Source organism: Oenanthe melanoleuca, chromosome 2, assembly GCF_029582105.1.
Source record: "Oenanthe melanoleuca isolate GR-GAL-2019-014 chromosome 2, OMel1.0, whole genome shotgun sequence".
Lineage (NCBI taxonomy): Eukaryota > Metazoa > Chordata > Aves > Passeriformes > Muscicapidae > Oenanthe > Oenanthe melanoleuca.
This window is the reverse complement of record NC_079335.1, coordinates 22,090,555-22,105,749: the sequence shown is the minus strand read 5'-3', so window position 1 is coordinate 22,105,749 and position 15,195 is coordinate 22,090,555. Positions and strand designations below refer to the sequence as shown.

Sequence of the window (15,195 nt, the reverse complement as noted above, 5' to 3'; positions counted from 1 at the left end):
ACTCCTCATACTTTTACTCGGTTGGTTGTGGTCCGGTGAAACATTTATTTTTCGTTCTTGTTGAAATTGCTAGCAGGGGAGTATAAAGCTCAGCGGGCCTCGTGAAGTCCTCTATTCCATTCCTCTTGACTGTCGCAGGTTTTATGTCAGCTTGAAAGATGCGGGAGCCGTGCACGGCTCCAGGAGAGGGAGCTGTATCCACGGGTACCCCTGCAGCCTCCACTCACGTTAGGAGAAAGCAACTTTCCTTAGCCGTTTATAAAACTAGTTCTTTCCAGAAATGTACTGTAAAAAAATCACTGCGTTTCCAAAAGAACTTTCTGACAGCCATTTTTGGTACTGGACCCCAAATTCTGTCCCTAAATCCAGGTAGAATAAGGATTGGGTTGGGCGTGCTGGGAATACATGCAGAAGGGGGCACTGTCTCTCACCCCCCAAATTTCCCTTCTTTGAAGGCCTCTCCTGGGGGTCCATAAAATGTCCTTTAAAAAGATAAAGGGCCAGTCTAAATCAGATGAAGATTACACTAGAAGAAAGAAAAGGTTTTGGCCCCAGTAAAATTCCTTAAACAATATCATACTGCTACTGTTTTGTTAAAACAGCAGCTGGGAGTGGATGGGCCTTGCCAGCAGCTGTTAAGAGAATTAAGGAATGAGGGAAGGCACATCAGGGAGAGTTCAGCATCCTCAGCACCCTCAGGGATCTTGAGCTCCCCTCCACAAAAAAGCTGTGATACAGCAGAAATAGAAGAAAGGCAGGGAAGCAGAAGACAATGTCTCTATCTCCACCAAACAAGTCTCAAGATGGAACAACCCTGGGAGCAGCTGGCAACCTGAGGAAAAGCACAACAGCAGGCACTATGGTCTCCTCCAGCCCCCCTGCCTGCCCCACCATGCTCAGCCAGCGAGGTCAACTCCTTCTGGGCTGAGCCAGGTGTTACTCTGGCTCTGGGGCTCTGCAGGCTGGTGCTCAGTTTGGCAGTGAAGATGAGCACACAGGAAATGCAGAGTACTTGGGGAAAGCAGGACCACTCCTCACCCCTGCCTAACTCTTGCTTGCCTGATGAGAGGGCAGGAGCATGGTTTCCAACAGAGAGCGAGAACTTAATCCAGAGAGCAGGTTCTTTCATCACTTTTCCCCACTAAAATGCTGACAAGATTGTGTAAGAAAGCACCAGTAAGAGGTATGAAGAGGTAGGAGAGTGAGAGCACTGCGAGAAACATCACTGACCTATCCCAAAAATTAGAAAGCAACTTCATCATTTTGGGTGAATGAAACCAACTCAGTGAATCTAAAAAAGCTGTCAGAGTGATGCCTTGTTAAGATTAATGAAAAACAGAGGCCAGACAGAATGAAGGGAATAAAAAGCAGTTATATTTATTGAAGGGTCTTCAGGTACACTTTGGGCAGATGAAGCTCCTCCACGGGCTGCATGCAAAATGGACCAGGGGTCATGGGTTTTCACACTTGTATAAATTTGGTCCATTTGCATATTGGGGATTAATCTTCCAATTACAGCTTCAGGTAATGAAGTAATTTACCCCAGGTTTGTTCCCCCCCAAACTCACTTTTGTTTTACATTTCTCAGGACCTGAGAGAAAAAGGTGTCCTTGATTCCCAGGCCTAGAGTGGGATTGTTTTCTCCAACAAAAATGGGAAGACAGGAGCTAACACTCCATATGGAGTTGAGAGTTACACACTAAAGAACTGCAGGATTACAAATATATAAAAACATAAAAGCTAAAATCCTGAAGCATCAAGGGAATCTCCTGCAGCAGCACTGACACCAATGCCAGTGTAACAGCCAACAAGGCGTGGTGGCAGGGTTACACATACCTGAGGACAGACAAGCAAATTCATGGAGCTGGCCAGGATCACCTGTGGGGTCTCTTGCAGCAATTTGGCTGCAAGGAATCAGCAGTGGACACAGTGCAGATGTGGGCTCATCCAAGCAACATGCCTTTCTGCAGAGAAATCCCAAAGCATCTTCTACTCTGTGTTATAGAACCACAATCACGGCCCCCACAATTATTATTACAGTGGTAATAATATAATCAGCTTTTCTCACTGCTCATCCAATGAACAGTAAAATGAGGTACTAAGAAAACAGGTATGTGTGCTGTTGTAGACAGTGTATAGTTAACTGAGAGAAGAGGTTGGAAACAACAGAAAAAATGAGAAAAAAATCATTCTGAAGTCTGAAAAATGAGCAGTACGTGAGCACCCTATGTACAGTCTGGGATGGATCGTTCTGTTAAGTTCTCTGAACTTCTGAGGTCTTTATAAAGCTGAAGTGGCAGTGCTGCTGATCCTGAGAGAAAGTGGGTATCACTCTGGCAGCCAGGGGTGCAGAGGAACATCTGAAGCTGTAGCCCTGCTCAGCCCCTTCCCCTGAGTGTCAGTAGGCAATGTGCAGAACTCAGGACTTGCTCCTTGTCAGAGCTGCCAGTGCCTGAGATGGTAACAGGTACTGTTACCAGGAAAGCTCCAGTAAATGTGTGGTGTGACTGGGGGGGATTTCCAATTGTTACCTCTGCTTAAGCCACTGCAAGAGGGACAGCATGTCTGTAGCCATCCTTCAGGAGCCACAGCTCACATGCCAACCCTTCTGGAAAGCTAGGCCTATATCTTTATTTTACTAAAATGAACAGAACATATTTTTTTAATAGGATGAAAATATGCAAAAATACAGTCCTGGTTTGATTTATAGTCTGGTCAAGTCTCTGCACAATTACACAACAATGTTGTGTGAACACCTGCAGCCGTAATTCCCTAGTTTTACACATCAGGGCTATTAAAAGTGACAGATTTTGTTCCCTGATAATCATTGCATTTACAGCAAATGCAAACATGTTCATCTGATTTTTCACAGGGTTGTGCACTGAACTATCCCCTGCATTGTCAAGCAGACGAATGCAGCTCTTTGTTTCAGATCACTGGGAATTTAAAATCCCAGTAAGGCACAGGTCCACTAGATCTGAATCAAAACCTTTCCTTAGCCACCCTTGAAGCAGCTTTACTGTGAGAAAGGAAGGAAAGAAAGAAAGTTGTGGAGGAAAATGGGTCAAGTGCAGAAAGGTTATCTCACTAGGAAACAGGGAAAACCTAGTGGTTAAATACCATCTATTGTGAATATCTGGATATCTGCAGACCTGGATGGATTTTCAGCCAATAAAAGCATGCTAAGAAATATGTGTGAATGCACATTCATAAATATATATACATGTATAAGTACATACATTTGTATACCTATATGTGTAACCAGCTTAAATCCAGTGCCAGAACAGAAACTGCATTTTCTAAAGGCCAAATTGTGCAGAAATCCACAGGTGCAGACTTCTAAACATAGTAATTAGTTTGACAAGAAAATCCTCAGATTGCCTCCTTTCCAGGAAATTACAAGGCATGTACTAGGAGATAAGTTTCAAGGTCATTGCTATCCCAGGCTAAACAAAAAGAACTGTTTCAGAAGGCAGCTCTCTGTGGTTCATAAATCAGCGTCACAGAACAGCCTTCAATGGACCTACAAATATTTGGATCAGTGGAAAATTTGGCCTGAATTACTTGACACAGTAAACAATCTAGAACATTTTATTACTTGTTTAGGTACTGGTCATTCTATAGAGAATAGCCAAAAAGCTGAATAAAGAAGTCACAAAAAACTCTTGATTAACATAATGTTTTTAAAAGTCACTGTGATTTGGAAAGTCCCAGGATTCAGGATTATCAGAAAATAGATATAAATTTAATAGCTGCAATAGGAATAATATCTAAAATACTCAAAAATCTTAACAGCTAGTGAGCTCTGGAATGAGTGCAACAAGTTCGGTCATATAGTACTGGTCTGGAAAACTTAAAAATTATCAGAGAAAAACTTAGAGAAAACTTTGTGAAGTTTGCTTTTGGAAGTGTATTGCTGATTGTGTAAAAGAGGTTCTAGGTATTTGTTGCTTTACCTCTGGATATACAGCTATCCCTGAATACTCATAGTTTACATTTAATTTTAATTTCCCAATTTGTATTCCTGAATAAAATAACTAGTTCAATATAATTGTTTAGTTTATTTGGGGTTTGGGGTTTTTTTTTAGCTACTTTGGTACTGCCTTCATTTGGTTCAGTACCAGGGTGGTTTGGATTAGAGAAGGCAGAGAGTTTGTACAGAGGTGCCCTGCCAAGGGGAAGGGATGGGATAGAAAACCTGCCAAGGATTTTCATGCTGCAGCTACTGTATCACTTGCATGAGTTTCTTTGGGACTCTGTAAAAACTCCGTACAATCCTGTGCTCTCAGAAGGTAGAACAGTGGCAGAGGCAGCTTGTAGTTGTCCTGGGGAAATGTGTTAGTGCTGAATGCTCTGCAGAGGGCACACGTTGCCCAAGCCTGGCCTGGTTCCTGGCAATCCAGCTGAAACACTGAGGTGCAGCCCTGTCCCAGTGTGGCCCTGCCCATGTCCAGCTCCAGCACTGGCTCTGCTGTGTCCAGTCTTCCTGCTGAAAAGATGCAACCTCTCCTTCATGCAGGAGGAGGGAAGACCATGACATTGTTAATTAGTGTTTGTGAGAGTCACCTGCCAAATGGCCCTTGGGCTCTCATTTCTATTTCTGTATCCTATCCAAGGCTGTTTAAAGAACATGAAGTACAGAGCACCTCTGATGAGCCTTGCTGCCAGTACATGCTGACTCGTAGTCCCCCTCTCTGGCCTTGTAAACTTTCATTCCTTTCTCTGCTATTTAAATAAGCTGGATGGTAGGTGCACTGCAGAACTCACCCTTTGGTTAGGACAGGGAGGGGAGCAGGTACAAAGCTCTGCAGCCAAGAGAATGTACTGAATGTAGCCTTCCCTTTTTTTATTTTCCTCAGGGCCCAGTGTTTGATGAGTCTGGCCTGGTGCCTCATCCTCCTTACTTTGTTCTCTGAAAGACCACAGAAGAAAGGTGGGATATCAGGTGTGTTTCCTGGCATGTCAGGCTTCCTCAGCTGTCAGTACTCCTTCACAGTCACTTCTATTTCCTACCTGTGGCAGCAGAGCAGTGGGATGCCTGAGTGTCTTCATCTGTGTTGTGTAGGGAACTGACCTCACTCCCACCACAGCAGTCAGCATTTCACACCAGCAGCATGAATGTTAAATATTTCTGAAATTAATTTTTAAGTTGCTAAGCCCTTTGTTGCACTTATACTTTTGCTGTCACACAGCAACATGTTTTGGTAATCCTAAACTTACCAGTATTTCAGTGTCTGGTGTCTCATAGAAATCTTATATACAGCCACAGAGAAATCTGTAGAGCCTACAGTGGATTTTTTTCTGTTATTTTTTAAAAGCATCATGAAAATTAAATCTAACTGAGGAAGGAGAAACTATTGCAGGAATTATTTGAGTTATTGCTACTGCTCTACCTTCGCTGTGGAACATCACAAACCCTGGACAAATGTCCAAATACAATAGGATTTGTGTGACTAAATTTCTGGGTGGATAAAAAAATGTTCATTAAGAGGAACACGTGATTAATGTAAATTGACATAATCAAATGTCTTGGGTGCAATAAATTCATTACCTGCTCACGCAAGCAAATATGTGGCAAAGACCCAGAGGACTCTGCAAACCAGGGATTCCTTTTTGCCTCCGAGTTGTGTTTGCCCCCCAGTCCCCCGGACGCATCCTGCAGCTGCTCCTGTGCAGGGAGGGCTGGCAGCGAGGCTGCGTGCTGTGTGTGTACGAGCACAGCCCCGGGATGGCCACACCACATCCAGTCAGTATAACCCAGATAACCCAGCCCTGCTGCTCCTCTCCCGGCTGCGGTCTGGGGCTCCCTACAGAAACCCCACAGCCTCAGGGTCACAGGCTCAGCCGCATTCACGGACCGCCAAACATCGGCGTGGTGCCAAGTCCTCTGATTCCCCTGCCCAGACCTGGACCCCTTGCCCGAGCTGTGGGTCAACTCTACTCGTGGCTCAAAGCTCGCTAGCGAGGTTTACGTGCACAGCCCCAGGGTTAAACTCTGGGGCACACCGACCTGCAGTCCCCTCCCGCCTGCTGCCACTCACGCTTGTGGCACCCTGACACAGCGCAGAAATCCGCCCCGGGGCAGGGCAGGGCAGGGACGGCCGCGGCGGTGGCGGGGCTGAGCGGCGGGGGGGATTTAAGGCTCCATCGCCGGGCCCCAACCCGGCTCCGGAGCTCGGTGCTGCCCGGCGGCCGCGCCAGCCGCGCTCCGACCCGACCCGACCCGACCCGGCCGTCGGGAGCGGCTGCAGAGCCCGCCCGCCCCGCCATGGGCTGCTCCAGCAGCGCCCGCAGCCGCCCCCAGGAGCCGCCGCCGCTGCCGGGTGAGCGGGGCCGGGGGAGCGGGGCGGGGGCTGCCGCAGAGCGGTTTGGGGATGCGGGACCGCGCTGCTCCCAGGGCTGGCCCGGCCCGGCCCGTCCCGTCCCGGGGAAGGCGCTGCAGGTGCGCGTCCTGCTGAAATCCCGCAGGGACAGAAGCCCATCGGGTTTTAATTCTGCCCGCGCAAAGGGAACTGCATCCCGTGAGTGATGGCTTCGAAACTGGCGTTCATTGTGACTGAATGCCTAAGTCCCTTCCGCTCCATTCCGCTGCGCAGGCTTTTTTGGTTTGCTTAATTTCCAGACAGGTCCTGCTGTTGGTCCTTTTGTGTAGTACCTTGCCAGTCTAGTGCCCTTTCTTTCCTCTTTAGAAGAATAGTGAATATTTGACCCCACTATCCTTCCTTTTTCTTACAAAATCCACCTCGACATAGTGTGCAGCATCGGCAGTGTTCCTGTGGCTTTAATTGGCTCGAGTCACAGCAGACTAATTTTATGAGCAAGGTTAATTTGTAGGATGTTCCATAAGAATATCCTTGCTATTCAGTAGAAGTAAAACAAAACTCTGTTTCCATATTCATCATATTTAGCTCTTTGCTCCAGGGAAGGTTTGGAAACACTTCTGTAGGAGCCTAAATGCTGCACTTACAGGAATTGTCCTCTCAGAAAAATATATCTTGAAGGCAGATACAAAAAAGTTGTTTGCATTTCATTTTACTGCATTTCTTTCCTATATTCTTGAGTTATGATCTGTTGTTGTTACTCTGCCTGCAGCATCCATGGCTTTTGTATGTTGTAAGTTTATATTCTGTGTGTTGTCTCGTGGTGCTGTGGCTTGTGACTGCAGAGAGGAGAGCAGGTGGTGTGGGTGAGCATTGCCTGTGCCACTACAGAGCCAACACACACCTGCAAACCGAGGAGCCCTGCTGGAAGTACCAGGAGAAATCTCTTTATGCTGTACCTGCTGTCTTGTTCACCTGGTCAACATACCAATTCCTCTGCTTTCCACCCTCCACTAAAAGATACCTGCACAGGAACACTGAAGGGCTCAAGGAAATAGCAGAAGTAATTTATTCTGAGTATTTTAATTATCTGTATAAAAGCATGTTCTGGCAGGATAGGTCATGAAATGTACTAAATACATACACTAATGTCATGGTAAGGATGAAGTGCAGTTTATAATTAAGCTGAAAAATCTGCATTAATTTGGCAATTACTAACCAGATATGCTTACAATTTTTAAATTTACTTTAATAAGAAAAGATAATTTGAAAAAAAAATTCTCTAAATAAGTTAGTAGAGAAATATGTATTTTATTTTCTTCCGTTGATGTGTAACTCACAAAACTTCGAGGCCTTTCCAAAAGGAAAGAAGGCAAAGAGAAATTATTGTAGCCATGGCCCACTTACATGCTCTGCATTTTTCTCTGTTTCTCCAGCTAAAATAGTCTACAGCAGGGAAAATAAAAATTTTAAATTTAAAAATAAAATAAAACTAGAAGAATCCTAGGAATGCTGACTGCCACATGATGTTAATTTTTCTTGGGATAAAGGTATTGAACAGATTACTGAGAGGATTTATTTTTTCCATATTAGGAAATTCTTTGCATTTCAGATGAGAACAGAGGAATGCTTCCAGGGTTTCCAGCAGTGCAGATCTTGTGTTCCCTGGCAGTATTTTATAATCCAATTTATATAAAACATTTTGATGTAGAGAGGGCTAGCTGGAAATTAGATGGCTGATGATTATAGAAGCTGCAGGAGATTCTTACTAATAATACATTTGAATTGTTTCTTTTACGTCTAACATGAATTATAAGTTTATATAACATGCTAATTTTCATGGCTCATTTGTTTCTGTCTGTAGGTTTTAAATGCTCTCTGTCTATCTGGCACTGAGCAAGGCCAGTGAAAGTGAAAGGCATGAAAGTGTCTAAAGGGATGGAAAATAAAAATGTGAAACAATCAAATGTCTGGTCTCTGAGCATACATTGCTTTTTAAATAGTTTCTTAGAATAGCTTAAGTCTAAGATTTACTCACTATTTTTCTGATTGGGTATCTGTTTCACCTTGAGCTTCATTTTAGGAAAAGAAGTGCTTGGAAGACAAGGTGTGATAGAGATCTAGAGAAAGTAATAAGGGAAATATATTTGCTGTTTCTCATAATGGAAGAACTGCCACTTGATGAAATGACCAGCAGCAAGCTTAAAACCAGCCAGGATGTGTTTTACAGGGGATGTAAGTGGGCTGCAGTCCCCATTACTGTTGGATATGGTGGGGATTGGGTGTAAAAAGGATTGAAAAGGGTTGACAGAGGATTTGGAAGGGTTAGTTGGAACTTGGGTGGTTTGACAGTTCCTGGGACAAATGAGATTTTATTTGTCTCGTAGTCAAAATTGCCTTCTGTCTGTCTCAACAGTCCAGATTCTCAGTTCTTGCTCTTCTTCTGGCTTAGCCATCCTTCCCTTAGTCTGTAGGCACATGCTGACCAGGTGACACTGGCTGGGGAGGTGTTTTGTTTGAATGTCTCAAAAGAACTGTAAACTTACTTTAAGGGCAGCAGTATTCAAGCAGATGTTTTAAGAGCAGGGTGTACTACTTCTTTTTCCAGTTCATCTATGTCTGTATGAACATATAAAGATGTGTTTATCTGTGAACAGTATCATATGGTTCTGCTTACTGGCTTTGACACTGCAATCATAATTTTCTCAGAAAATACAGTTTTTCCAGTTTTATAATTATTGTATAAACAGATTTAATGCTTGAATTACCAGGGGTTTCATCCTGACATTTTTCAGGAAAAGGTTAAGTACAAGATCCTGTCAGACTGAATTTCGTTAGAATGTTAGTAAGTCAGTCTGATAGGTAGATATAGCTCATTTTGAGTCTTCAGCTTTTATCTTTAAATACCTGTCAAAGCAATTTTGTCAGTTCTTTATTCATATTTTTTTTTCTGCCAAAGCCCATTGCTTTACTAGCCAATAAGAGATGAAAGAAGTGGAAGTTCTAATTTGTTTAGGCTTCCTGTTGTTGAATTTTTTATTAGAGAAATCATAATATGAATGGTAGTTTATTACTGAAAAAGACAGACAAAGTGGATTTTGTGCCCGAAGTCGGCACTGCTCATCCTCTGGGTTCTCAGGGCTTATATTCAGTCCATCTGAAGGTACCACCAGAACTTCTCACATGCAGCCCAGGACAGCAGCTCCCCCACACTCCCCACATTGATCCTGTGCTTGCTTTGGGGTGGGAAAAGGTGCTTCTTTGCAGTGTCCCATCACCAGCAAACCACCTGCATACTGAGATTCATAAGGGAAAATGTAATGGAACATTGACTTGTTCTCTTCATATACAATTGCATGCACCAAATGAAAACTTATTTTTAATGTAAGAGCAGCATCATCCTGTACTGGATATGTGTGGATATGTGCAGCAGACCTGTGAGGGAGTGTTATCTGTAGCCAGGAGGGAGCTTTTTGACAGGCAGTGCTTGTGTGGTTCACTGTGGGTTTATTTGTCCTCCAATTTATGTGCCCATTTACCAATTATCTGTAATTCTCTTTTTCCTTTCCTTGCCTTCCTGTAACTAAAAGCATCCTCATGTGCAAACACCCTGACTGCAGATGACCATGTAACTGCAGCTGACCAGACACAGTCGGACCCAGCAGAGCATGTGAGCCTTGCCTCTGAAGAGACCAGCCCAGACGAGCAGCTGCCGGGAGAGGAGGCTCCAGCCACCATCCTGGACGTGGAGGGGAACACAGAGTCTGTCAGTAAAAGGGAGGAGCCAGAGGGCACCGAGCCCCTGCCTGCAGGAGAGGAGGACAGCTCTGAGCTGCCCTCTGTGTGGAGAGAGGAGAGCAGGGGGCCTTCACCGCCAGCACCAGGAGAAGATGCTGGGGCACCATCTCCAGGAGCAGCAGAGGACAGTGGGCTGGCAGAGGGCAGTGACAGCTCTGTAGTGGAAGTCATCGAGAAAGTACATATTACTGAAGAGGAGCACCTCACTGAGGGTAATGTTTGTGCTTTCATAAATTCAGGAGACCAAAATTTGCCTCCAGGGACTTCTGTGTGGGTCTTTTTTGCTTTACTAAGAAGCTCAAATGAGCTTCTGGAGTCAGAATTTGGTCCAGGGAGTCTGTATAATGTGAGGCATAGAAGAATGTGGCCGGGGAAGCCTCAGATTTACAAGTCCAAGCTGTAATAAATTTAATCAGCATTTTCACCTCTGCTACTTCATTTCATGTCCTTTTTGTTCTCAGCAGGTAAAATGTCCCACCATACCCCTCATTTAAAACATTGTGTCTCTGGGTAGCTCAGAAACATTCCTTAGTATTTGCACAGCCCAAAGGCTCAATACTTAGTACTTATGTACATGTACTTATTATAAACCAACTGTCCTTGCAGACATAAAGCTGGAGGATGCATGCTTGGATGTAGAAGAAAAAGCATTTCTATGATGCAAACTTGGCATGTCCAGTCTGTCCTGGAAGCTTGGCTACAAGACAGGCAGAATAGAAGTAGTAGTGCAGACACATAGGGCTGTCTTTGCAGAACTGCTTGGAGATGACTGGCTGGGGAGAGGGCTGTGTGAAGAAGCAGTGGTGCCTGGGGTGATGGGTATTTCCCTGTGCTCTGGAGGGATCTTTAGTGGAAGGTGTGCTCCTTCCTGGAAATTGCAGGCTATGCTTGTTCCTTGGGTTAGTGCCCAGAGGACATGGACTGCGCAGCCAGAAGATGAACACACTTCAGAGGAGGAATTAAATTTCTCCTAAATGGTACAAAATAGCTTGGTGAGGAATCAGATACATTCCTGGGATTGCTCTTCTTCAGGGAAATAGCAGGTGAAGCACATGAGGAGTGTTTCTCTGCAGGGAGACATCCTCACCCCACTTTTGCCTTGAAGAAGTGTGAGGTGCAGGAGGACTGATCTGTGTGAAGTCCAGAGCCAATTACACACACTGCCACTAATCCTGTGGCCTTGTGCTGACTGTCTCTGAACTGGCTACCTGAATCTCAGTCTTTGCATCTCAGTAGCTGAGCAGATTGTCAGATTGCTTTGTCCTCTCTTGTGTCTCTTCACGAAAGAATTTGGTTCTCTACATAAAATGGGCATCTGTCCTTTGGAATAAAGCCTTGTTTTATGTAAGCAGCAAATGATGAGTTGCTCACCTGTTAAACACACATCCTGCCCATCTGCAAACTCCAATGCCATTATTCACCATTTCTAAGCCTCAGGGCAGTGCTGGAGGCAGAGCAGCACACCCTGGACCTTGTGCTGTCACCTCTCATCAGTGGAAACATGTTTACAGTTGTCTGGCTGGTTGGAGATGAGTTGTGGGGCTTTTAGCACCAAGTGATGTGTGCAGGGCGAGTGAATGAAGCTTTTGGGGAAAAGTGTTTTGCTCCTATTACTTCCAAGGTAGAATTAATAACCTGTGTGCATTCTCTTTCCAGAGTATCTGATGAAGAAGGGATTTTCTATTTTTTTGCTATGGTACATAAGATACTTAGCATTTGTTTTGCTTTCCCTTTATGCTTCCATAGCTATGGGAAGAAATGAGTTAGGCAGCACCTTGCCTGGGAAAGCAGGGTTTCAGTTGGACTTAAATGTTACCATGTTTTCCATTTCTGTTTTGTCCCAATTGCAAATAAAACTGCACATCTACGAAATAAAATCCAGGACAAATAATTTGAACAGAAATACTACTCATGATGTCCTTTGGATACAGCATCAAGGGGATTTTGTGAAAGCATTAGGAGAACTTCATGGGCATGAGACAACCATACAGCTGGATGATGAAAAGTGTTTGGGATCATCCTGTTTGTTCTCTATGGGTTCATTCAGGGGCTACCTTGGTAAGGGGCATTGGAGAGCTGACAAAGCAAAATCAGGTTTACAGAAAGGAGCTGTGGCACTTGGTGCTTTTTTTAGTGAATCCTAACTTGATCTCCATGGTTACCATTCCCAGGTGAGACGGGAGAACAGGTGGAAACTGAGCTGCTCAGTGAGACAGTAAGTGAAGGGCCTGAAACAAAAGAAGAAGAAACAGGAGAAGCTGTGGATAGTGCAGCAGCGACAGAGATAGGTATGTTGACAGAGGAGGGAAGGACCACATGAGTTATTGTTTAAGAGACAGCAAAGACTGTGCTGTCTTAATGAGGATATCTTGTTATGCCCCTGTTGGCATACAGCTGCTTTCTGCATTTTTACACAAGAGAGTCAAAAATACTCTACATTAAAAGACATTTTTGGAAGCAATCAATTGGAAGTCATGCTTTTTACATGGGTCACCTTTATATAATACATGAGCCTTATCAGTGATAACTTTTCCCTCTTTGGGAAGAATGATAGACTGTAACAGACAGTCTCAGAAAATAAAAACCTTTGTTAAAATCATGACTCTGCTCATTATTATTTGCAGGCTTGCTTTTGTAAGCTAAGCCTTAATGCTGCTTTGTGATTTCCATTCTATGCCAGTCATTTCAGATCCCTGTGTTCTCATCAGCTGGAATCAGCAGTGTGGTGCTGTGGTGAAAGCACATTACACAGCATATTCAATAACATGGTGGGAAGGAAAAGTCACAGGCCAAATGAAGTTCCTCTGGAAAACTGTCACATCAGTGAAGGGAAAAATTCAAGGGGATAAGATTATCCCTCTGGCAGATTTTGAGATTATGGTCAAAATTCTGTCACTACAGTCTTGCTACAAAAGTTGTTTCTTCTTCTTCCTCCACATTCACTAAGAACCTGACACCTGAGTCTATCATGTAAGGTTCACATGCCCCAGGAGGCAGAATTAGAATCACATAGGTTGGAAAAGATCTCTAAGATCATCGAGTCCAACTGTTAACTCAGTGCTGCCATCACTAAATCCTGTCCCTAAGTGCTGTATCCACACGTTTTTTGAATGACTTCAGGGATGGTGATCTCACCACCACAGGTTACCCTATGGTATTGATGGAATGTGGAAAAGGATGAGCAGGCAATGCAGACAACTCCTCCTTTCCCCTAGCAAATGTTATTGCAATAGCTGGAATCACCTTCTCCCTCTCCCCTCCTTCCTAACCACTGGCACACTCAGTCATGCTCAGAATCTCTCCGGGCTAGCAAGTACTTCTGTAATTCAGAAGAGAACAGCTGCAGCAGAAGGGGTGGTAGATACCTTACAGTGTCTTTCATGACTTCCAAAGGAACCTCTTGTACTGGGCTGAGCAGTCTTTGGTCCTTTCCCAACACTAGTATGTGTCACAGCCTTAGGGCAAGCCAGTGTGTTGCACTGCTGTTTATGCTTCTGCTAGAGGGCTAAGGGAAATGGTTTTCAGCATAAGCACTGCAGTCTATAAGACAAGGAGGGTGGTGGTCAGGCAGTTATGTGCCTTTATCACCTTGTGATTACCCAAGTAAAATTAGATCAGCAGTGATTAAAAAAAAGCTCCCTTTAATTTTCATGTTTGACAGTTGCTCATCTTTACAGATTGCTACTTTTTAATCTAGCCTATGAAGACAAGTAGTTGTCGGCCATTGACAACTGTTCTTTTGTAAGATCTTTAGATTTATGCCAGATGGCTTTGCCTATGAAGTCAAAACAAGTTTAATGAACCAATTTGTTTTTAATGTCTTAAAATGATGTATTTTTTAAAATTTCCTATGCTTTTAAAAGCTCCTTTGCAAAGAATCATCTCTCTGTGCTTGAATTTAGCAAAGCACTTAACTTGATTCTAGGAAACCTCAAAGAACATCTTCCTGCTCCTGAAGAGTAAGAGAACCATAGAAAGGCTTGGGTTGGAATGGACCTTAAAGATCACCCAGTTTCAACCCTTCTCCCATGGGCAGGGTTGCCACCCATTGGATAAGATTGGTCAGGGCTCCATCCAGCTTGGCCTTGAACATTTCCAGAAATTTCACCTAGTGATGATTACAGCTTTATTGAACTTCTTCCTGCATTTGCCTGCTTTGACAGTATTTTCCCCAACAGTTTTGTAAGGCAGCAGAAAGAGCAGCCCTGCTTCTATGTCTGTAATGCATTTCAGATGATGAGACTGCACTGACACAGCTCAGAGAACAGCTGCAGGCAAGAGGAGCAAACAATGTTGAGAATGGAATAGTGACCATTTAAACCTGTGATTCTGTTGTGTAAGGGAGCAATTCTTCCATCTTGAAAGGATATTGAAGAAATAAAGCAAGATTCTGGGCAGGAAAGCAAGACTGCTTAAGGGAATGGAAAAATTCTTACTTTGAGAGACATCAAAAACATCCACAGCTTTGTCTCTAGGAAGGTATGACTAAGAAGATACAAGCTGATCTTTGTTCAAAAAAAATATAGGTCTCTAAAGGTAGCTGATGTCCACCCAAGGGAATGCTCAGTGACATGTTAAGTGTGTTGAATTTGAAACTATTGAAGGGAGTTGGCTTTTTTTCACGTTACATTAACAATCCTCTTAGTCACAGAGAATCTCTGCAGCTGGATGTCTTTCATTGGTCACCTTCATTCCCATGTAAATTTCCCACCTTTACTGTGTTCCCTACCCACCCTCACAAAACACCACAATTCAGTGTGAGGAAGTCCCATATTCTCATGTTCCCTACCCTTGAAGAGTCTTCTAGCTGGGGAAGAAGTACTTTGAGTTGGCATGGCCAGACACTGTGATTTCAGCCAGTCACCCTTTGGACACTGTACTTTAGCTATCAAGTGAGCCCCAGAGCTGCTCAGCTGCTGATGGCCAACAGTAGCTTCAGGAGCTGGACACAGTCCCCAGCCATACTTTGTATTGGAATAGCTGAGGTAGGAAATACCTCTGGAACTTGTCTAGGCCTGCTCAAAGCAGGAACAGGTTGTCCTTTTGGATTTTGAATCCCCAGGGGTGGAGACTCCAT

At 44.1% G+C, this 15,195-nt stretch overlaps 1 protein-coding gene across 1 annotated transcript; it reads left to right on the top strand.

Annotated features, from left to right (window-relative positions):
• Positions 1 to 158: 158 nt before the first annotated feature.
• Positions 159 to 12,710, top strand: ERICH5 (glutamate rich 5). Its single transcript, XM_056485898.1, has 5 exons — positions 159 to 282; positions 5,642 to 5,926; positions 6,063 to 6,323; positions 9,911 to 10,330; positions 12,290 to 12,710. Exons 1-5 carry the CDS (start codon positions 159 to 161, stop codon positions 12,436 to 12,438), a joined length of 1,239 nt encoding a protein of 412 aa, XP_056341873.1. The 3' UTR covers positions 12,439 to 12,710.
• The last annotated feature ends 2,485 nt before the right edge of the window (positions 12,711 to 15,195 follow it).

Bases quoted from the DNA above. Each gene is read 5' to 3' on its own strand.
- ERICH5 (XM_056485898.1), top strand. From the start codon at position 159: ATGCGGGAGCCGTGCACGGCTCCAGGAGAGGGAGCTGTATCCACGGGT. The intron at 5,927-6,062 runs GTGGGTCAACTC...ACCCTGACACAG, and splicing joins CTGGACCCCTTGCCCGAGCT to CGCAGAAATCCGCCCCGGGG. The intron at 6,324-9,910 runs GTGAGCGGGGCC...TGTAACTAAAAG, and splicing joins GGAGCCGCCGCCGCTGCCGG to CATCCTCATGTGCAAACACC.